Raw genomic sequence first — 23,425 nt, 5'->3', positions numbered from 1 at the left:
GTACCCTACTGATTGTCACAGTTGACACGTGTCATTACTGCTATGACAAAAAAACTGAAGCCAAGTAAGGAGAAAATTACATTTTGACAGGATAAAGTAAAACGCATTCCGGGGATGGCTATGAACCGCGGCTACCTAACTGCGCATGTGCGCAAGATCTATTGATAAGAAAAGGTCACGAACTCTGACCCGCCCACCAACTGCTGCAAACAGTTAAAAAATATATATATTTTGAAGACTATACATTATCTGGCCCTACTGCTACCTAACAGGTAAGAACTATTTACTAATGTGGACGCATGAGAGGTTCATGAAAGAGACACGGAGGGCCAGTAACACAGGAAGGGAGGGAGTGTTCAGAAGGTCTACAGCGGGGAAGCGGCCATTAGCTACCAGCTAGCAAACAGCTAACCTAGCTCATTAGCATTGTCGTCCGGAGCTTAGCGCATAAAAAGTCAATTTGGCAAGTATGTAACAACGTTAGTATATGTATGCGACTGCATAACGGGTCGTTACCTAACATTACATGTTTACGTGTAGCTGTTAGTAGCAATTCGGTAACAGTAATGTCAACAGACATGCTAGTTAGCCAACATGCTTAGCCGTGTCGGCTAACCATGTTACTGTAAGCGGATGCTAGCTGCTATGCTAGCGTTGCTAACAAGGTTCCGCAAAATAAGCAGCTACATCATTGATTTCAAGTCGGAATGGAACAGCGGCGGGTAGTAGTGTTGAATCGCCATTTGTTCTGTTATATTGCCAAATAATGTGAAAGTTTAGTGCAAAAATTAATGCGAATTTTGTCCAGTTGTCAAACCCTACCGCCGTTTACTCTGCGACTCGGCATCATGGGCCTTGAACCCTAGCATGCTTTAACCCTTCAATGTTGACCTTTCACCCACAGGAAAAGAAATACCTTTATCTTCCGTATCGATTTTAAATAGCTGACTGTCAAGAGCTTGTTTGTTTTACTACTGTAGCTTTACCGCTCATTCGTTGTCACTTTACGGTGGTTTTAAGCTGTATTTTATAACAAGGCCACTAATAGTACAGTTTGGAGCTAGCGCCGGCTATCGCTAGATTGGTTAGCACAGGCCACAAACTAACAGTTGGGGACACGCAATATAACAAATGAGATGTAATGTACCTGCTGGCTCACTAAGGATCGTTAGAGATACGATTGACTTGGTTGGCTCTTAACATCGTTTATCAACATCACTGACGTTTTGGCCAAAAGTATTACATTTTGTATGGGACTAAACGGGAAGAATACGAGTAGTTATAACAGTATATGTATTTGCAAGAGGTATTTGCTCTTTAGTGATGATCGTAATAACACTTCTGAACTATCATACAGTGTAAGTTATCAAATTGGAAGTATTTTGAGTCTCAACTCCGGGTCCCTCCACACACATTATTCTATATAACACGCTATTTGCACGAGGCAAAAGTTTTATGAAGTGTTTTAATTCAACACACCTTTAATTAAAGGATAAGACTGGGGATATTTATTTATTCTTATTGTCAACAATTAATAGAAACTTAATAGAAACTTTTGGTTGTGGTCCTTTCATGGTTATTATCCTATTAATGAACATTGTCAGTGTAGCTTGAAAGAGCTTATTCCTCTAGATGATAGACCTCCACTGTTTACCAGAATGATATGATGATAAAGAACATAACTGAGCCCCGTCCTTACAATGGGTGACATGGTCCTGTATTACCCTGCACAGGGGTGCCTTAGTTTATTTGAGCCAATCGGACATGCCGTCAAGCTTCTGTATACATGTACTAGGGTACCTAACATGTACAAATATATTTAAAAAAAAAACAGTTTACTCCTGTTGAATGTTTGCTAAAAACTACAGTGCCCAGTGTTTTTAGAAAATTACTTGTATACATATTTGTTTGTTTTCTTTTTTTTAAAGATTCAGTATAAAAGAATGTGCTTGGGGCTGAGTGCTACAGACAGGGGAAGGAAGTCAGAAAGTATTAAAAGGTATTATACATGGGATATGATGACAGTAAAGAAAAATTATAGAATAAAGTCAGCCTTATCCTCGAAAGTTTTCCCTTGACCAACTGAATGTTTGCTCTAATAAGAGAAAATGTAAAACATATGTTCTTTCTACAGGTGTGCATGCCTCATGGGGCACTGATGTGAAGAGCAGTGGAAGAAGGTGGAAGTAGTATCAGAATGGATGGACAGACTCAAAGGATTCAGCTTGTATCTGCAGACAGTAGCATGGCATTAGGACACAGAATTCAGGTGATGTGACAGCCTGTCAACCACTGGAAATTTTAAATTTTAACTGTGTGTGAATAAACACATATGCACAGAATTAGGTCCTAGATCAAAGAATAGCTGACAGTAAAACCAAGCACTGTTTATTCTTCTTAGTTCTCCAAGAACAAACACTACTTTTGTATTCATTTATTTATATATTGTTTTTTTCATATCATTGACTTAACTTCTCCCACACTTTTTATTTTCATATACAGTCAGCACTTTCTCATGATTGGTTTTATATTCCTTATAGATTGTAACTGATCAGCAGACTGGCCAGAAGATCCAGATCGTCACAGCACTTGAGTCATCTTCCCCTGGAAAGCAGCAGTTTATTCTAGCAAATGCTGATTATTCCCCTGCTGGGAAGGTGATCCTAGCTAAGCAGGAAGGCTCACCCAACAAGGTCATCCTCGCCTCTCCAGACGGCTCTGGGGTTAACCAGCTGTTGTTTGCTTCCCCTGAACTGGCTGGACAGCAGATTCAGGTATTGCCAGAGGATTAGTGACTTTTCAGCCAGTTTTGATAAACAAGTTACTGAAAGGTCTTATGACTGAAGCATGAACATGTTTAGTCAGTCTAAATGTATTGCAATGTTTTCTGTATTAAATTACTCCATTGTCCTGGGTTGTTTTTCAGTTTGTGACTGATGGCTCAGACCAGTCTATTGTGAAGCCGGTGGTGGAGTACTGCGTTGTCTGTGGGGATAAGGCCTCAGGTAGGAATTATGCTTAATTTGCTGTAACATTGTTATTCATATTCATATTTTCAGTAACATACATGAGCAAGCATTTGCCAACCTGACCCTTTTTCTTCTGCCTCTCTCAGGGCGTCATTATGGCGCTGTCAGCTGTGAGGGCTGTAAGGGCTTCTTCAAACGCAGCATTAGAAAGAACCTTGTGTACACATGCAGGGGCTCTGGAGAATGTGCCATCAACAAGCTTCACCGAAACCGCTGCCAGTACTGTCGACTGCAGCGCTGCATGGCTCTGGGCATGAAGCAGGATTGTAAGACTCTGTTATAGTCTATATATACAATTCTGTATGTAATTGTAAATATAAATATGTTATTAAGGACTTACATAAATGGGGTTTGATGCCTTTTGCGTTGTTTTCAGCTGTGCAGTGTGAGAGGAAGCCTGTTGAAGTGACCACCAGAGAGAAATCTGTTAACTGTGCGGCTTCCACTGAGAAGATCTACATCCGCAAGAACCTGTGTAGCCCTCTGGCTGCAACACCCACATTTGTATCTGAGAAGGAAACTGCTAGGTACAGCCATTTGCAATAATAAAATATAATGTAATAATTTGTCAGTTTATCTGACACATCTGCTGTAGCCCTGCTACAAACATTATCTTTGTAAAAAAAATATATATTTCTAATAACTATAACAAGTAGAAACACCTCTGAATATAATGTAGTCCAATACAACACCATCACTAACTACAGCCTCAAAAATAACCATAGAGTTGAATTGGCATCTCTGACATATTGTCTTTATCTGACCATAAGCTGAAAGACTACTACTAATGTTACATCTCTAACTTCAGATCTACAAGTTTGCTTGAGTCAAGCATGTTGCTCAACATCCAACAACCCTTCTCCAAGCTGGAAAACACCATCATGATTCCAGCATCCCCTGACAAGGTAACAAATGACAGTACATTAAATTAAAAACTAGCATGTCATTCCTACCTAGCCATTCAAACATAAAATATTAAAGCCCCTGAGAATATTTTTAAATAAATCCGATTTGATAAATTGTAATAAAGAGGAGTAATTGCTTGTTCGTTTATGTTGCAGATGTTTAAACATCTGTGATGTGGACCAGTTTTGTCCTTGTTATTATTTCTTGAAGTAATTCAATGATAAGCACACCTGTCTAACAAGGGACAGAGTAATATAAGCAAATTAAAACTTCTGTGTATGAATCATCCTTGATAATGACCGTTACCTGTTCAGCACGATGACCCATGTCAAGGTGACCTCGGCACGCTGGCAAATGTAGTGACGTCCCTCGCCCACCTCAACAAGACCAGGGAGGCAAGTGACGGCGGCAGTGATCTGATGGGAGTTGAAACGCTTAGCAACGGGGACAGCTCGATGACAGACATCCAAGGAGAAGAGCAAACTGCAAATGATATCACTCGGTGAGAGAGAGGTCAAAACGAATCAAGAGGCTTTGATACTGACCTGTAGTTGTTTCTGAAGGGTTGGAGATCTACAGCAACACTAGAAAGAAACCAAGGGGCTGTTTCATTCTGTTTATCACAAAGCACTTTAATAGAATTTCCTGTAGGGCCATGTGGTTTCTGACTCAGCTCTTAAGGACTTAATTAGATTCACCCATAGTCAGTCAAAATGCACCATATGTCAAGGGTGCACTGCAGTGCTTTGAGTTGTATTATATTTTCTGTTTTTCGGTAAGATACAATATATGAGCTGCCTAAATCAAAATGTGGATCTTTTTAATGCAAGCTGTTTGCGTATCATTAGTGCTTTTGACACTCTGGCCAAAGTCCTGCACCCTGGTGATGGCTCAGCAGGAGAGTCCTTGGAGGCCACAATGCAGCTGATGTCAGGAGACCAGTCAGGTCCCGTGGTGGAGTTGGATGGTCCTATACTCTCTGACAGCCATATCCCTTTCAAGGTAAAAGCACAGCCACTGACCTTGACCCTCCGAATGAAATCCAACTGAGTTACACATGTTCATAGATTTTACTGATATGCATTGCAGTCATGTTTTGTCCCTGCACTCATGTTGTTCCTACAGCTTATGATGCCTTTGCCTGTGCCAGAGTACCTCAATGTGAACTACATCTGTGAGTCAGCTTCCCGGCTACTTTTTCTCTCTATGCACTGGGCACGCTCTATTCCTGCCTTTCAAACCCTTGGGTAAGCCTTTGTCACAAGATTTTTCATTGTTTTATACATGCACCTTTTTTAAAATAGTGGCATTACCTGTCACTTATAAAATGACTAATTAATCTTAAGTGAGGGTTCCCTTTTTTTATTTTTTTTATTTTATTTTATTTTTTTACAGTGGTCAAGACAATGACATTAACTTGATGAAAGCCTGCTGGAATGAACTGTTTGCGCTTGGTCTGGCACAGTGCTCTAATGTTATGAATGTTGGTACCATCTTAAGTGCCATTATCAACCATCTGCAGACCAGCTTACAGGAAGGTAGGAGGGCTCTGCATTTTGTTGCCTGCAAGGTTTAACGCTTAAATACAGGCCCAAACAACATTTTCAGTGTGAAGCTAAGGGGAAAACAATTTATGCAGTGCAGACATTCTTATTTTTATTTTTGTGTCCCAATTTGCTAAGAGCTACACTGATTCCCCATACATCCATCACTCCTCTAAACTTGTCTTTTTTGTCTCCTACAGAGAAGCTGTCCCCAGAGCGAGTAAAACTAGTAATGGAGCACATCTGGAGGATGCAGGAGTTCTGTAACAGCATGATCAAACTGTCCCCAGACTCTTATGAATATGCCTACCTCAAAGCCATCGTTCTATTTAGCCCTGGTGCGTAGGAAACTGACCAGTTTACAAATTGAAAATGACATTCTTGTTTTCCTGTTAGGGCAAAATCTTAAGAGGAAAATCCTGAACAAAATTTTTACAATGTGCACTGACTCATGTGTGACTCTGCATGTGTTGTTTTTGTACCAGATCACCCAGGCATAGATAATACCCCACAGATAGAGCGATTCCAGGAGAAGGCCTACATGGAGCTGCAGGACTATGTAACCAGAACCTATCCAGAAGACTCATATCGGTCAGTAGGCTTTACCTCTGTACTACATAGTGCCATCTTATTGACAGAAAGGATTGCTCTATATTTAGCAAGACAGATTTGTGATGATATCATAGATGTACTTGCTACAGTACACATGTTTAAATTTTATGTCCCCTTTCCACTTCATTGCTCTTAGGTTATCCAAGCTGTTGCTGCGTCTTCCTGCCCTCAGGCTGATAAGTGCAGCTGTCACTGAGGAGCTGTTTTTCGCTGGGCTCATTGGCAATGTGCAGATTGATAGCATCATCCCTTACATCCTCAAAATGGAGTCCACTGATTATAATAGCCAGGCTGTCTCTGGCATCTGACACACTATGCCATTTGGAATTAAAACATGGACTGTGGAAACTTGACAGCGAACCAATCCGAGTGCCCACGCAGAACAATCACTAAGTGGTCGTAACATACTGTATTTATGACACAGCATCCTATGGGAATTCTGTTTTCACTCCTACCTTGCTCCTGCCTCTGACTCCTAAGTAACCTGTCAGTAGAGCACAACTCACAAAGAGGACATATTAAATCACCTCCAGTGGCAAGCAAGCTTGTCAGTATCTGCCCATTCAGGAATGAACGTTTAAAACCTGCATAGTAGATTGCGCTTTTTATTGTACATAGTATTTTATGCTTCATCGCCTCCAGGCCTTTCCTTTTTCTGCAGATCTTGTTTGTACTTTGAAAGAACCAGGATGCTTTTGTTTTTCACTGCTTTCCTACATGGTCATGCTTTTTTATTTTCTAATAATTATGAGGAAAAAAACTTGTCAATGTGAATTGATTTTTGAGATGTTGTTATCGCTAAAGGTTATAACCTTTATTTCTTATTTGTTTGCCAATCCAAAGGATCGGGCAGCATCACTTGTCAATTATTTGACGACATGTGGATCTAAATTAATTGTGTATAGAGATTTGTGTATAGAATGCACCAATAAGGCTACAATGGGCAGCACTTGGTTTCCATCTTTTGGACAAATAATGTGGACAGAAAATGATGGTAAAGTCATTTGAAAATAAAAACACCTTTCAGTCATTTTAATCTATTATGTACACAATTGAGCTTTCATTTGATTGTCTATCAGTAAGAATAGATGGCGCTGATTCCTAATATTACCCTCCCGAAATTCTTCGCCGTATGTTATGTTTGTATTGTTGTAATGTCAGTATTTTGAAAAGCACCTGTGGATTACCAAACAGCCTAAAATTTGTTGAGTTGGACCTACGCTCAGTCATATTAGGAGAGGGAAAGTATTTTCTGCAGCAGTGGGCATTTTTGTATTGGGTCTGGTTAACACCTTAAAAGGCAGTAGTATATTTTTTTCCACATACATGGCATTGCTGTAAAAAGACTAAATATAAAAACACTAACAATGAAAATAGCTTACGTATGTGCTGAGAAATGTGTTTGTTAAACATTCAGACAGACAAAATATTAAAAGGTATAAATATTCTTTAGTACAGCAAGCTAATCAACTTTGTCCTTCAAAGTTCCCCTTAAGAGAGCATAGTGAATCTCTAAGTTTGTTGACCTGGTTACAGCAAAACTGACCTCATACACAAACATTTAAATCTGAGTTGAGTCTTCTAATCACATCACGTGTGCTAATCCATTACACTCCACGTGACTGTGGCACATATGTGTTTATTAGCTCACTTTGGGACTAGAAGCAAGTTTACTGAGTTATCTGGACAACTTTACAATGTAAAACCTGCAGCAGCTCTTTGTATATGTTCCAAAAACAGACAAGTCTCAGAATTTCAACAAGTACCATTTTGCATTATTAATCCTTTTGAATTAATAATGCAAAATCTGTATCCTACCCCCCCAGTGTCTCACCGTTGTGTGACGGGAAAGGTGGAAAACGTTGCAAGGTGCTGTGCAAGGAACTAGACATGAGTTATTAGCCAATCAATTTTTCATTAGTTCTCTGCGCATATGGGTGAACAGAAGACAGTGCTTGTAAGCGTGCTGTAGTTACCCAGTTAATGTGTCCAGCTAATTAAAGGCACTGATAGGACCATTAAAACTTGATGAGCAGATGAATGATATTGTCTGCTGCTGTTTTTAGAAGACCATTGTCCAGTGTATCCAGTAGCTTCTTTATGTGATTCTCCACACCCCTTTCCTATCACTACATCAATCGACTTCCCCCATTTGAATCATAGAAGTCAATGCCTGTCAGTGTATGGTGCACTCACACTGTATGGCCTGTACAAACAAAGAGGATTCTCTTGATGTCTCTTGCTTACAGATCAGCCTGATAAATTTGCAACTGCAAAAACATACACTTATTGTCTGTAACTACAGCGATTTGTGATGCAACGTGGGCTTTTGTGTTCACAGCTAGGTGGATTAGCTCAATCCGAGATGAATGAATCTGAGTGAAAGGGCCAGTTGGACTGTTCCCATGGCCTCTTGGGGCTTTGGGTTTGACTGCTTAAGTGAAATTGTTGAAGGTACCTCAAAACAAGGTGACTGAAATGGTTCTATGAAAAATATCAAGACTTTAATATTAACTTTAATTTACGCTTATAGATGTAACTAATAATTCTAAAGACAAAATACCAGAAAATGACAGCAGCTGTGTCCAGTGTTGTTATAGAAGATTATCATAGGTACCATAAAGTAAAGAAATTGTGAGTAATTACACAAAAAAACAAAACAGACAATTACTTTGCCCTATAGAATACAGTACCACCAAATAACACAACATATAGAGGATTATAAAGCGAAAAGGTGTAGGCTAAAGCTACACTTATAGCTACACTTTCTACAATGTAACCCTGTTTGTCATGAAGAGTATCAGACAAAATCTTGCAAGATCACTACTTACTACTGCAGTGTCCCATTCTGGTCACATTTGTTCAATGTTATTTTTATAAACTTACTTGCACTACACAGAGTTCCTCATTTCAACTGTTACAGTATGTTCAACCCTTTAACTGACACAAAATGACTATTTATACATTAGTCCTCACACATTGTTTTTCTTTTATTTTAAACATCTTATGAATAATTTCAGGTAAGGATTTATTTTTTCTTACATAATATGCACTGTTTTAAAATCCCCCCCGTAAGGCCACACAATAAGTAATGTATATGTGCCTGGCGTAAATGACCTGAAGATCTGTGCTTTGTGCTTAGGTATAAATTTGAGGTACTTGTACTGGGTATTTCCATTTGATGTCACTTTATATATATATAATATTCTTCCTCTGCCACAGTTATTTGACAGCTAGGACCTAGTTGCAAGATTTTACATACAGAACACATGATCAACAATTAATATATCGTGCAGTATTCTAGATTAAACTACCCAGCAGTATACAATGTACTTGACCAGCAACATTAAAGTTCTGCTTACACATGAATGCATCAGTAATTACAATCCAGTAGCACTTTTACTTTGATACTTTAAGTAGGCTTTATTACTGATAATACATATGTTTGTTAACTTACAATGTTTAACTGTAACAGTATTTTTACACTGAAGAACTACGTTTACTTTAAAAAGTAAAGGATCTGAGTGCCTACTTCTTCCATCATTGAGAAATGAACAGAGATGTAAAATGCCCAATTGTGTTTTTAAAAAATCATGCATTTTATACGGTATTGCAGCAGACTTTGGCATTATTAGACCACTTTGATAAAAATGTATGTGCTTTGAAGCATTATTTATGATCAATTTTTACTCCCAAAAATTAGATTTCAGGCACTGAACAATCTACCACTGGAAGGCACGCGTGTTGAAAGAGTTAACCCCTCCTCGCTCAGCCACCCTGCAGAGAGAAATAGGCGGGGTTTGGGTTCACACACATAGTGTTTTTTATGTTGAAGAGAGCAGCCACTGTGTATGCGCGTGTGTATGAGAGAGAGAGAGGGGAAGAAACGGGGCTCAACATGGAAACGGGATCAGGCGTGAGTTCAAACTAGTCCTGGTCCTGAACTGAAGAACTTCCAGCTCCTAACTGACCGCAAACACGGGATTAGTATGCCCAGCGCCAACGTGTCCGTGCGAAGTTTATCCGAAGTAGAGAAATACCTCGGCAGCCGGATGGTGAGTATCATGTGGGTGTTTTTTGTCAGCATCGTTGTGTCATAAACGGCAGGTCCCGTACTGTACCAGCGACACATTGTTGTCTGTTGGTCTCCACGTCATGTGAAACCAGCAGCTGCGTCGTCTTACAGCTGCATATTTCTCCTAACAAAGAGTTTAACCCCGTGATACATTTACGGACATCTTTATGGAGGTGTTGCGGTGGTACAACGATCTCTTGAAGTATCTGTCACTGTAAACTGTAGTAGTATTAGTACTGTGTACCACAGACAAAATCCTGGTCCGGTAGTTGACTGCCAAAAGGCACAATAATCGTTCTGTTCCGCGTTACATCGATATTAGTGCTGGGGATTCATTACCATATCGATTAATCTGACTATCGTTCAATTTATTGTTTGGTCTATAATAGCTATGTCATTAAGTAGTAAAAATGGCCTCGACAAGTTCCCAGAGCCCAAATTGATGTCTGTTTTAAACTGCGTGTTTAACAGTCCAAAACCCAAATAGATTTCCAGTTCAAGAAACATGCAAAATATGCCTATGGGAGAAGTTGGATCCAGTAAATTTTGGGGGTTTGGTTTTACTTAAAAATTACTCTAATGATGAATTGATTGTCAAAATTGTTTACTGTTTCATTAATCATAACAAGTCAACTAAAAGTTTTCAGCTCTAATCAAAATTTGGAGACATTTTGTACAATGTAGTTCAGTTCTTGTTTTGAATAGAAACGGGTCATTTTGATGGATGTTGATTCATCTATATGGTCATTTCTTTATAATGTAGTTTTTGAGGATGTTGTATTGGATTGCAGGTGTTTCTAATATTTGTCTTCCAACAAGATGGACAAAGTATTTCAAAGTCCAACCTCAAATTGTACCATAAATTTGAGTCAACACAAAAACAACTAAAGTGATACTCTAAATATAAACTTAAAGTCTTAGGTAGGGAATTTATTGCAGAGCTAATGCATTCCATTTTACAAGTGTTTCTGTTTTTGTGGTCACTCAATGCCTAATCTAGAGTAAAAATTTAACTAACGTGATCACATCATTTTTATTAACCCCTATATTCTTACAATATCTTACATTTAACACAATATAATAATTGCATGTGAAATCTGTAATAAGTTAACTGTATGAATAATGCTAATGTTTTGAAAACATTAATTCTAAGCCTACAGCAAAGAGGGGGTTGAAATCACATAGAGAAATGTCTGTGAAGATTCTCATCCAGGTCATGTTTATCCAAGTAGGGTTAAAATCAAGGGCATCTGGACTTGGTAGAAGATACTTGAAATATACTTTTAAGTATCTTCAACCAAGTCCAGTTTCCCTTCACATAGAGGAATGTCCTGATTACTGTCAGAGCGTATCTTATTGAAATGAAATGTATGTAAGATACGTATTGAGCAGTTCAAGTCAGTCAATTTTATTTACATAGCCCAAATCACAAATGTGCCTGAAAGAGCTAAACAATCTGCACAAACTAAGACTCCCCTATCCTGAAACCAGTCACTCGGATAAAAACAAACAAACAAACAAAAACACTTCAACCGTACGTTAACAGGTTGTGGGGAAAACCACTCATCCATTTGCTAATGTGAATGTTATGATGTTCAGAAAAATCCTCTAAAGGCTGTGACAGATCAACCTGATTATCTATTCATACCCAGGTGCTCTCTGTCACATTGACATCGAGGAAAGGAACGCTCCGTCAACTGTGAGTGTTGTGCAACCAGAAAGTAAGTCAGGTATCATGCAGCAGGTTGTTTCTCTTCCCAGTTTATGTATGAGCCTTCAGGGCTTCCACTCTTATCACCCATAATGCTCAAAGGAGGAGAATGACATTTTGATTTACCCAACACTGGGATCACGCAAAGCAATGCGAGCTCTTGCAGGTCTTCTTCGGCCTGTTTAGCTCTTATTAAAAACCCTGCTGCCCTGTGAGCAATTGTAGATACTTCAGATCAAAATGGAACACTTTCTCAATTAATGAAATGAATACCTTTTCCCCTGGAGTAGAACTTGAAAGAATTGTATGCAGCTCTTCAGAGCCAGCTTCTCAAGTAAACAATTAGACGGTTGTGGAATAACCACAACAACCACCAACACACTGTAATGGAACAACATTTCTAACGATTTGGTTGGTTTATTATCACTGGACTGTGTAATTATGCTTTTCCTTCTTTTGTTGGCCCCAAATGACATTCCAGTTTTGTTTCTCAAAAAGCCATTGTGCAGCAGATATAGTGGGTTAGAGGCCAAAGATGATGCAACACCAACAAGTTTGAGTGGCTTCTTTCCAGAAACTTCTTTAATGCTCATTGGATGGTGGCTCTGTAGAGATTTGCGTGCCATTTCTCAGCGACATCTTTGTCTTTAAATTGACCTTATGCTTTTCCTGTAGTGGTTCATACCAGAAAAAAGTCTAAACATATTAGCCATCACATCAGTATAATTAGCAGTCTTTTAATATGCTATGTTCTGAATGTTTTTAGTCATTAAATGGCAACTATTGTCCCCTTTTTTATTCTCTCCTTTTTTGAGGTCTATTATGTTTTTCACAGCTAATGTGCTGCTTGACTCTCCACCAACCCTGATATGTCATCAGCTCTATTCACTCTCTCACTTTGAATCTGTACATTGCATATAGCTGCATATTTATCTTAATTGAATCCCATTAAGTACATTCCCAGTCCATGGGGGCAAGCAGACGCTGGGAGTGTTAATGGGCTATTGATTTAGTCCTGGACCAGCTTGTCTATGAGATAATAGCGAATACGTCTTAAGCAATTAATTCCACTGACCTCCTGGAGATTAGTCATTGAGGAAACTCAAGACTTCAAACTCTCTTGCTAGTCCCCCCCTCCCCCTTTAATTCTGATGAGTCGAACTGTTTGGCCTCTAAAAAAAGGTTTTACAATCAAAGTGTAGCCACATAGGCAGAGCTGTGGGATGCAGATAAGAGGAGGAGGAGGAGGAGGAGATGTTGGGTCAGCTTTCTGACTACAATCAAAGATGTGCTCCCTGTCGCTCTCACTCTTTCCCTCTCTGGTTTTCTTCCCGTTACCCTGTGTGAGCTCTGAGTGGGAGAGAGTGTCTGTAGCCATGAAGATCAGCTGGAGGGAATACCAATAAGCACCACAGGCTTCTTCCCCTCTGTGGTTCTGTTCTCTGCTGAAGGGACGGTTTTGTTCCATCTCAATGAGTGTGCCAGCTCCATTGCCCTATGTGTGTGTGTGTTTATGGGGTGCATAGAGGCAATGACAAAGAGAATGCTAAATAAATGCCAGCCTATCCACACATCACAATCTCATCCTTTTGATCCAATTTCTTCAGATCACTGTAGACACCCGGGCTTGTGTCTGTGTGTCTGTATGCCCTGACCTTACAGTACATTATGAACTGATGGTTTCACCAGATTACAGCTGTGGTTGTGTTGTACTTTACTTATTTTATTACTTCCTCGTAAAAGGGGCAGTGCCTTCCTGTTTGCGTAAGAAAGGGTCTGTAGTTTTGTCGTCGAACAGTTCAAGACTTAAATTCTGAATTGCTGCATTGCTGCCTGACTCTTCTTGTGCTTCGGTCGGCAGACAAGCGCAAGGTCTACTTTTGCATGAAACTTAAATCACTAACTAGATCATTGATCCAAGAGAGAGCAAACTGCAGTGCAAGATAAGCAGCATCTGTAGTTTCTATCAACTCCCCCCACCTCCCCCCGATTTTGTCCCGAAAATGTAGCTAAGATTTGGGTGGATTTCTCAATCAGAACAACACACACCTCTCCCTTGTTGGGTTAAGATTGAGGCTAATGCAGTTGGATCATTGTGTTATGCTGTCTAGTGAGGTCAGAACATACTAAATGGGTCATGGTGTTGGACAGACACTGTGTGTATGTAGGACAGCGTGGGGAACAGAGGGCTCATACAGGGCTGAGGTGTGAAGGAGCCCCCCCTGGGGTCACAAAAGCCTCCTGTAGATCCTGCTTGTGAAGATGGTGATGATGATTGGGATGATGTGTGCTGCTGTGATGTGTTTGGGAGCATTCCCCCTTTGTTCTCTTCCTGTCCTCTCATCTCTTTTCAGTTTCAGTTTCTGTAGCCCTGTCTCTGTTTTGTCTCCCACTTTCTACTGTCTCTCTTCTTCTGCTCTACTGACACACTAATATCAATGGGTGAGTCAAACAGCAGTTGCTCGTTAATTTCAAAGACAACATTTTCTCACATTGATAGCGATGAACCAAATTTTAAGCATATGATCAGACAGATGGGTCTCACGGCCCGCCTACTAAATCAGAATCTCAGTCATTGAGTCGTAGGAGTCCGTCAGATTGTTCAAGGACACCCTCAGAGGTCACTGGTTAGACTGTAGATGGGAACACCACCTCATTAAACCCTGGGTTGAATCTGTGACCTCCCAGTTATGGACGGTCCACCTAACCTAACTGTCATCACCACAGCCATCTGTCTTGTACAGCAGCCCCCCCCCCCGTCTTCAGCCACCCCCAAAGAGCCAATCCTCACCCTGTTTCAACTCAACAACCCCTGGAGTGCGCCTACATAAGTGTTGGGAAAAACGGAGTGAAAAGTAGGGCAGCTCCTCAGCAGATTTGGGAGGACATTTTCATCAGCATGAGGCTAATTCATTTAGCAGAGCCACTCATCCAGAGAGACCCTCAGATTGCTCCAGGAGTTAGTAAGCGTGGGTAGAGAAATCTTGAGTAGCAGCAGCGGCGGTGGAAATAGGCTTATTAAATTGAAATGGAACAATATCCAAAGAATCTCTTATCAGGAACTTGTCAGACATCATACTCATTTTTGGGTTCTAGTGTAAAACATCTGGGGAGTGTTATCCGTGTTATTTGAGCAGCTCTCATGAATCAGGCCTCGTCTTGCCAAAAGCCATCTTGTTTTTATAAGAAAAAGCCACAGGCCCCTTATTCCAGCTGTGGAAAACAATTTTGGCTTGACATTCACTACGGCAGGTGCACGCGTGGGAAAATGGAAATTGTATCGATACTCTTTCTAAAAATCTCCCACTCCTGTCAAGGTCTGCGTTTGCTGAAGGCCTCAGTAGTGATCCATCAATTGTTTGCCAGGCCACGATTTGATCTATTTTATGCTCATCCTGTATCTATGATACAACACCTTGAAACAACAAACTTACACTTCTGTGCTCTGTGTTTGGCCCTTAATGTTACAGAAGAGAATCCTGAGTTTCAGCGTTTCAGAGTTAAGGCCGTTGGTGGAAGAGTGCCTGAGGAGCTAGCTTAATTCCAGTACTGCAGAAATAGCATGCAGTCCTAGCTGTCTAGTTGAACAGGCAGCTCTTTGTGTTTGTGATTTGAAAACTAAAAAAACTGGGTAACATGAGCAACCTACACACAAGCCTGCTCTACACTTCCTCTTGTAGAAGGAGGATATTAGGCTCCTCTTTCTGTTGTATGACAAACAGATTTGACAAAAGGACAGCTTGTGTGTGAGCCTCATTGTTTTGACAAGAGATATTGTTTTACTTTCATGCCAATTAAGCTGAATTGAATTGTATTGAATTGAATTGATATTGCATACAGTCTGGGAGGGGTGGGATTGTGATTGGGCACAGTTCTCCTCAGGCTATACGTCAGGCAGGCCAGTGAATCCATATGCAGTAGCTTGCTCATCAGAGTCCTGGACGGAGCAGAGGTAGGACATGACAAAGTGTGCGTTTTTCTCTGCAAACAATGAGTCCTGTGTTCAAGAAGGAAAGATGCCAGAGAAGGGGGGAGATTGAGATGAGGACAGAGGCTGAAATACTGTAGGCATGCTTGTAGAGAGAAGTATGGCATTCTCTCGTTACCCACTATACATAAATAAGTATACATTATGTATGTACTGTGTAATTATGGGCACAATAATAATAATAAAACTACATTTTTATATACATGTACAAACAAGACTAGAGTTTACAGCCATGCTAGCAGCTTGTTGAAGCTGTACTTACGCACAGCAGTGCTTTGAGATAAATGTTAATGGTAGCATGATAATTATATTGTTTACCATATTTACCACCTTATTTACCACCTGTGTTAGCGCACAAAGTAAAAGTACAGCTGAGGCTGATGAAAATGTTGAATTTGAAATTTTGACCACATGTTCATTTTACAGGAAAAGTCAAGGGATCACCAAATTTATTAGTTGTCATTATTATCTGTGCGAGATTACAGTCCATTGCAGAATGACATTTCATCCCATAGTTGTTGAGATATTTCAGTCTGGACCAAAGCGGTGGACCGACAGACAGACTGACACTGCACTAGGGCTAAACAAAAACAAGTATAAAGCAGTTTCTCTGTTGCACATTATGGTGAAGTCACAATGTAGTTATAAATGGTGAAGTCAGAGATGACACACCTGATTCTTGCTTACTGTATCGCCCTCACAAACAAGTTTGACTAGTTGACTGAGTGTGAGGTCATACTGACAACAACAAGTAAATAGCTTAAATCCAACTGGTTTGAAAGAGAAATAGTCCTGCTGAATATGTTTCTGTTTGTCTAAGTATCTGCTACATGTTACTCAGCGTGTGCGCACCAGCATACGTTTAGTCATACTTAATCACCTGATTATTGGTAAACCCTTTCTTCAGTTCCACCTGGCAGTTGAGGAGTGTCAGTGTGTGGTGAACTCTAGATGCTTTCAACAATTGTAAAGGTACAAGCTTGCAATATGTAACCATTACGTGGTGGTGTGGAAAGGCTAAGCAGGATTGAGCCTCAGGTCTGCTTGTGCTAGTTGTGATCTGTTTATTTGCTTGAAACTAGCAGTGTTACATTTGTTAAAGATTAGTGCAGCTTTATACAGCCCACAGTGCTTGTACAACACTTTGTATTAGGCTCTATCAGCTTACACCTCATCATTACACTGGAGTTGTGCTATAGTCAACTTGCAAGATTCGGTGGCTTGTTAGGCCACCATTACATTGCAGTGCCATTACACTTGAACTAACGCCTCTGTTCTAAAAATGCTGCTTCTTAAATGCTGTTCCGAAACCTCTTTGTGGAAGGTCTTCAGGCCAAGGTTTTCCTGGAATAGTTAAATTTGCTTACTTGAACCATATTTATTTAGTTTCACTTCCTCAAATAAACAGCAGAGAACTCAAGAGTGCTATGCTCTGCAGTTTCTGACTGATGTGTCAATGTGCACTGACTGTAATGTTGATCCTCTATCAGGGAAATGGTAATTCACTATAAAAATAGGGGACAATGTCTGGAAAAGGGATTTCCGGAGCCTTCTGGCCTTGTGCGACATTATTACTGACCTACATTAGATGTGCACGCTCCACTTCTTTCACACACATTAATAGCTGTTATCTTAATTTTGTCAGCTGTGTCATCTGTGTGCTTACACTATAAACAAACAGGATTAAGTTCTGGCTCCTAAAATATAACAGACGTGTAATAAGAGCATTACATACACACCCAGATGGTCTCACTGTAAACGGTAACGGTAAATGAACTGCACTTATATAGCGCCTTTCTTGTCTTCCAACCGCTGTGCCAATAGCAGAAATGCTGAATATAACAGAGAGACTCACTGTAGAAGTACTGTATATGAAGAGCAAATTCTGAAAAGTCCAATAAAGCAGTAAAGGAAATTATTCCCTTAGTTAAATTTTTAACGTCATTCTGACATTTTCTAACATTTTATCTCACTAGACATGAGGAAGCAGCTAACCACTAGACACAGCTACAGGGGAGACTATAGGGCATAGCAACACCAGCAGATCAGCTTTAAAAAACAACCCTCCAGTTTAATCCAATTATCTTTTTGGAGTGAAGATAAAATGTTTGTTATAAATATTCGTTATATTGCAGCCTGCCTGTAGTTGTGCAAACATTTTACAATTTTGCAATAAAATTGTAGATTGTTATGGACAGTTAAAGGTGTTCACCTCCATTTCACCCCAATGCTCGGTATCCAGTATCTGCATCTGATCTTTGTTTCTCGTCCTTGTAGGACCGGAGTACCGAGGCCAGTTTTATGAGCATCCCTTTGTCGATGCGTCGGGGTTCTTCAGAGAATAATTTGGACCTGGATCTGAGTGATGGAGGTCCTGGTCCTGCTCTGGGCTTTGAGGTCCAGCGTAGTCGTTCTTGCTTGGACAACCTCCAGCAGAAGATCCTGAAAGTCACAGAGCAGCTGAAGATTGAGCAGACGGCACGGGACGAGAACGTAGCTGAGTATCTGAAGCTGATGAACAGTGCGGACAAGCAGCAGGTAGGGCGCATCAAGCAGGTGTTTGAGAAGAAGAACCAGAAGTCAGCTCAAAACATTTCCCAGATGCAAAAGAAGCTGGAGCAGTACCATCGAAAGATGAAAGACAGTGACATCCACCACAGCTCACCCGCTCACCCATCCTCTGTCAAACACAGCACTATACCCAGGGTGTCTCCCAGGGAGCTGCTGAGGGATATGACTGGCAGTGGCCGACACCCGACCATGGACAAGATCAAGACCATTGGGCCAGGTGTTTCCCTTTCCCCTCCTTTCTTCTTCAGCAAGCCGAGAGAGTTTGCCAACCTTATCAGGAACAAATTTGGCAGTGCTGACAACATTGCCCACCTCAAGACCACTCTGGATGCTTCTTCACCGCTGCCCACAGACAGTGCAGGAAAAGGGCTGAGTAGCAGCACCTCGTTGGTGGGCAAGCCCAAGTATCCCAGTGATGATGAGTGCTCCTCAGGAAGTGCTTCCATTTCAGCAGACAGTAACGGGAACCCTGTGGCGGCAGGAGTGTCAGCAGGGCAGATACAGGGCCAGCAGGCTGGGGGAGACAGCCAGAGCAGACTGAGTCTGGAGGAGGTGAGGGAGATTAAAGATGCCCAAAGCCAGCTGGAGGAGGATATAGAGGAGCTAAAGTCTCAGTTCAAGAGAGAGTATGGCATTATCAGCCAAACACTGCAGGAGGAGAAATACAGGTATGTTTATGTTATTACTTCATATTTCAGAATACAGCACCAGGCCTAATGTCTAAAGTTATGGCAATTCTCAGGTTGAGAATAGACTTATAGTTACTATTCATCTAAAAACGTAAACAACCATAGCACAAAGACAATTAGGAGACAAGTATTTACTATAAGGTAGAGAATTCATCACATTAACATCTGCAGAAGCTCTTCATTTACAGTACTACTTATAAATAATACATTTTACTAATATTTCTGCATCCGTCATCATCGACTGCCAGGTATGGGCGTTTGGAAGACCAACTGAACGACCTGACAGAGCTTCACCAACATGAGATGGCTGATCTGAAGCAGGAACTGGCCAGCATCGAGGAGAGGGTGGCCTACCAGGCTCATGAAAGGGCCAGAGACATACAGGTATATTATAGTGAATCTATGTTGTGGTGCTTGACTTTGAAACAGCAGACCATGGGGCTTACCTGTGTGTCATTAGGGTGGGGTATCAGCAGACAATTGTTATTTTAGATGTTTTGTCATTTGACATTTATGACAACACAAATCTCTGTCCTTATGTCTCTCTATGATACATAATGATCTTTTGGGGGGAATATCGGCAATTGAGCATTAAAAGGTCAGCAAAATGCCATTTGGGAAACATTCAGGCCCTCAAAGTCTCTCTCCATCTTTCTCAGGAGGCTCTGGAGTCGTGTCAGACGCGAGTATCCAAGCTGGAGCTCCAGCAGCAGCAGCAGCAGCAGACGGTCCAGCTCGAGAGCCGTGATGCCCGAGTCTTGCTGGGGAAGAGCATAAACATCATGCTGGCCATCATCACTGTCATCCTGGTGTGCGTCTCCACTGCTGCCAAGTTTGCCGCTCCACTGATGAGGAGCCGGTACCATGTGGTAGCTACCTTCCTGGGAGTTTGTTTTTTGACCATGTTCTGGAAGAACTGGGACCGTTTACAGTATGCCATAGACAGGTTGCTGATGCCTGCCTGATAGGCAACAGTGTGCACTTCAAACAACATCGCAGTAACATGTCAGGATAGGACTGTCTGAGAGGATTGGTTGTACAATCGTCAGAAGACACGATCGCCATGCATTTACAGAGGTCACTGTTTTTTTTTTTAATCAGACTGAAGTTAAATTTTGTTGGTGATTTTTTTTTCTCATTTAGAACTTGACTGGGTGTTGCTAACAATTTTCATTTAACCTTTAAAATAATATTTATATATCAATTGTGTAACTTCCCCTAGGATTGCTATGAAATCATCACAAGACATAAATAGTCAGTTCAAGGATTAAGAAGGGTGAAGTGCATTATCACTACAATCAGCAACATGGGACTCACGCTTTCCCAGTTTTTGGAAAATTTCAGTTGATGAGGTCAAATTGGCAAATGTTTATTCTTTCTCATTTTGTTTCAGCCTGACTTTAATTTTTCTCAAACTGTTACAAGAATGCACACACACACAAACAAAACCTCAGACTTTGTTATGAAATGCTAATGGTGCTGGTTGGTGGATTTTATTACCTTTGCACAGAGACAGTCTAGCTGTTTCCCCCTGTTTACGCTAATTTAAGCTAACTGGTTACTGGTTGGAGCTTCATATTTAGCATACAGACATGATAGTGCTATCAATCTTCTAATCTAACTCTCATCAAAAAAATGAATAAGCATAATTCCCCAAATGTTGAACTATTCCTTTTAATAACATTTACAGGCTAGAGCACAGAGGCAATGGACATGCTGTTTGTTGTCTTTATTCCTTATTGCCTTGTCTGCCCTGTGTGGTCAGTCATTTCTTAAAGTTTTTCTGTTTACTATTTCTGATGTTTCATGTGCAATATTTCTAAGAGCACTGTTATTAGACTGTTTCTTTTAGGAATTAAGGTTTTATGTGAGTTTGTGTACAGTGGCATGTGTTGTGCTGGAGGTTTGGGTGAGGAAGTGTCATTAATGTTGGCCTGAGAGATCCATAACCACTGAAGCCACTGCTGGGCTCTGATAAGACCAGCTGTCTCCTCTCCCAAGGGCCAAAAATCAATCCCACTGCATTACCGTGCTAGCATGGTAATATCAACACACGCCAGCTCTCCAGTGCAGCACAACAACAACAAGCGCACACACCCATACAACAAAAAAAACAGTCTGTTACTTGGCCCTCTTTATGGGTCTGATGTTTGCCTTTTACTAATAATGTGATTGAGAAGCGATGGATTATACTGTGAAACAAGGTCTTTTTCCAAGGAAAAATGCAATTCCCTTTTTTTAAAGAAGCAACAAACCGTCTTTAGTACTCCAATGATTACAAAGGAGCACATTACAGGCTCTAAGTGATAAACTACAAGCCTATTTTTGACTAATGCATTATTTCATGTTATCTTACGAACATTGTCTGTAAGGATCTCACATGAAGCAACAGACCACTTTTTCATGTATGCCATAATAACATGTTTATGTTGACGTTGTCGTCTCTCTACTGACTGTATCATATTTTTTTGTTCTTGTTTTGACATATTTGAGGGAGTTTCACCTGCAGAACTACAGATCTGGTTTACATCCTCTTTTTATCTCTGGTGCACTATGTGATCAATCAGTTGTATTTTCATGCATTATGTGCCTTTGTCTGACAATTTCTGTTAAATTAAACAAGCCTTTTTAATCAACTTGTGACTGATGTATGAAATTGGAGTTTGGTATTTGTTATGTAAGGTATTGAGAAGTCTCAGTAGTGTGGGCATCAGCCATTAAATCAGAGATTAACCATTGGCACAATTAACCATTGTGCCATTGGTGTAAAAAGAGAAAGTGAGATGAAAGTTTGTCATCTCACTGAAACTTCCTGAAAGTAACATATTTACATTCACATAATATATTAAGTACACTCTTCATTAGTAAAACTGCATATTTCTTTGTCATTATTTTCTTTATTTTCTTTTGAAACATTTGCACCAGAAAAAAACCCTTAGAAAAACTTAATAAGCATATAGTTTCCAGTTAGTTACACTAATAATATGAATACCACTAATATTCGCTGTTCTCTTACAGCAAAATACTCACTCAGTTACCACCACTAGGGGGTATAGGTGCTGCACTGTTGACACAACAGAGATAAAGGAAACCTAGGCTGCAGTATCTTGCACAGCCTTCTTGGTACCGACAACATGTTGCGCATGTTTTATATATGTTACATATCCAAATAAATAATTTCCATTCTGTCAATGCCATCACTTGACACAAACATTAGGACTACACAGAAAATAGAAAACACTTTCATGCGGCAGTATTATCACAAGCAGTGTGAAAGAGTAGCACCCTCTGCTGTTGTAACAAATGCACATTGCAGCAGCAGTTTTTCTACACATTTCTACTATTTTGCAAATGCATGGCTTCATTGTAGCATATTTCTGTATATTTCCAACATCAAATCTAGGTCGTACTGTATTCCGTGCTGTGAACAGGAATGCTTTCTGTAGACTGATACTTGTCTGTAACTGACTGGTGTGGTTCCCATCAGGGTGTATTTTGGTACCCAGGATGCTGATGATCAGAGCAAGATGGATTAAATTCAATTACAATCACTTTAATGATCACAAGCCAAGCTGGTACAATATGCAACAGTGTAGTTCCAACTACATCACAGAGCCCCAACGATATATAATGGCACATCATAGGTGACATGTAAAATACCAGCTTCAACTAACAGATAACATACAACATGTCACATATATGCAATAACAAAACGACGTCAACGTTACTTCTGCATATCACTGTCAGGGAGCAGGATGTCCACACACACGGACACACAAACATGCACATACACACAAAATGAAGCTCATGCAACTCAGCTGCACTGTCATAAGGGTCACCTGGAACAGCATTGTGCACGGTTTAGTCTGCTTGACTAGTGCCTGCCTGCATGCAAAACAGAGAGGCACAGACATGTTGTGATACAGGAAAGGGGATGATAGACAGAAAGCTTAACTGGGGATCTCTGGGACTCACACAGTGTTCCTGTACTTTATGAGAGCTTATGTTTAAGAGTGAGTTGTTTGTCCATGTTTATGTGTGTGTGTATGTATGTGTGTGTTTGTGTGTGTAAGAGGACTGCCTGTGCCTCATGCATTTGTGGAGCAACTAAGGCCTCTGGGGAAGAAAAAATACTCTGGATGGTGTGACGCAGAGATCCTGACTAACACACACATGCACGAACCCACACACACACACACACACACACACACACACACACACACACACACACACACATACACACACACACATGCAGGCTTAAAAATGGGGATTATGAGCTATATTTGTAGGTGTGAATGGA

At 40.5% G+C, this 23,425-nt stretch overlaps 2 protein-coding genes across 4 annotated transcripts; both read left to right on the top strand.

Moving 5' to 3' along the window:
* Window positions 1–7,131, top strand: nr2c1 (nuclear receptor subfamily 2, group C, member 1; the record flags this gene model as incomplete). 2 transcript variants are annotated; one of them, XM_038727947.1, is given in 15 exon segments in its annotated part: window positions 1–272; window positions 1,929–1,999; window positions 2,135–2,269; window positions 2,541–2,774; window positions 2,927–3,005; window positions 3,116–3,295; window positions 3,406–3,556; window positions 3,838–3,934; window positions 4,250–4,437; window positions 4,784–4,937; window positions 5,061–5,182; window positions 5,331–5,473; window positions 5,680–5,817; window positions 5,965–6,070; window positions 6,228–7,131. In XM_038727947.1, coding segments are annotated over 13 exon segments (1,836 nt in total). In that variant the 3' UTR covers window positions 6,400–7,131.
* A 2,788-nt stretch (window positions 7,132–9,919) lies between these two features.
* On the top strand, window positions 9,920–21,761 carry LOC119909729 (transmembrane and coiled-coil domain protein 3-like). 2 transcript variants are annotated; one of them, XM_038727945.1, is made up of 5 exons: window positions 9,932–10,146; window positions 11,819–11,887; window positions 18,143–19,104; window positions 19,374–19,509; window positions 19,785–21,761. In XM_038727945.1, the coding sequence occupies exons 3-5, from the start codon at window positions 18,167–18,169 to the stop codon at window positions 20,088–20,090; spliced, it is 1,380 nt and encodes a 459-aa protein (XP_038583873.1). In that variant the 5' UTR covers window positions 9,932–10,146; window positions 11,819–11,887; window positions 18,143–18,166; the 3' UTR covers window positions 20,091–21,761. The 2 variants fall into 2 exon arrangements, with proteins under 2 accessions (XP_038583872.1, XP_038583873.1); XM_038727944.1 differs by lacking the exon at window positions 11,819–11,887 and having other exon boundaries at window positions 9,920–10,146.
* The last annotated feature ends 1,664 nt before the right edge of the window (window positions 21,762–23,425 follow it).

The sequence above is a fragment of the Micropterus salmoides genome, unplaced genomic scaffold, assembly GCF_014851395.1.
Source record: "Micropterus salmoides isolate LMB-PRFRI ecotype aquatic unplaced genomic scaffold, ASM1485139v1 Ms_hic_scaffold_1869, whole genome shotgun sequence".
Taxonomy (NCBI): Eukaryota; Metazoa; Chordata; class Actinopteri; order Centrarchiformes; family Centrarchidae; genus Micropterus; species Micropterus salmoides.
Note: the sequence above shows the minus strand (reverse complement) of the source record. Positions and strands in the feature narration are given on the sequence as shown.

What these genes read in the sequence shown, in the direction of transcription:
- LOC119909729 (XM_038727944.1), top strand. Translation starts at nt 10,081, where the DNA reads ATGCCCAGCGCCAACGTGTCCGTGCGAAGTTTATCCGAAGTAGAGAAA. An exon ending in AATACCTCGGCAGCCGGATG is followed by an intron (nt 10,147 to 18,142) that starts GTGAGTATCATG and finishes TCGTCCTTGTAG; the next exon opens with GACCGGAGTACCGAGGCCAG. An exon ending in CTGCAGGAGGAGAAATACAG is followed by an intron (nt 19,105 to 19,373) that starts GTATGTTTATGT and finishes ATCGACTGCCAG; the next exon opens with GTATGGGCGTTTGGAAGACC.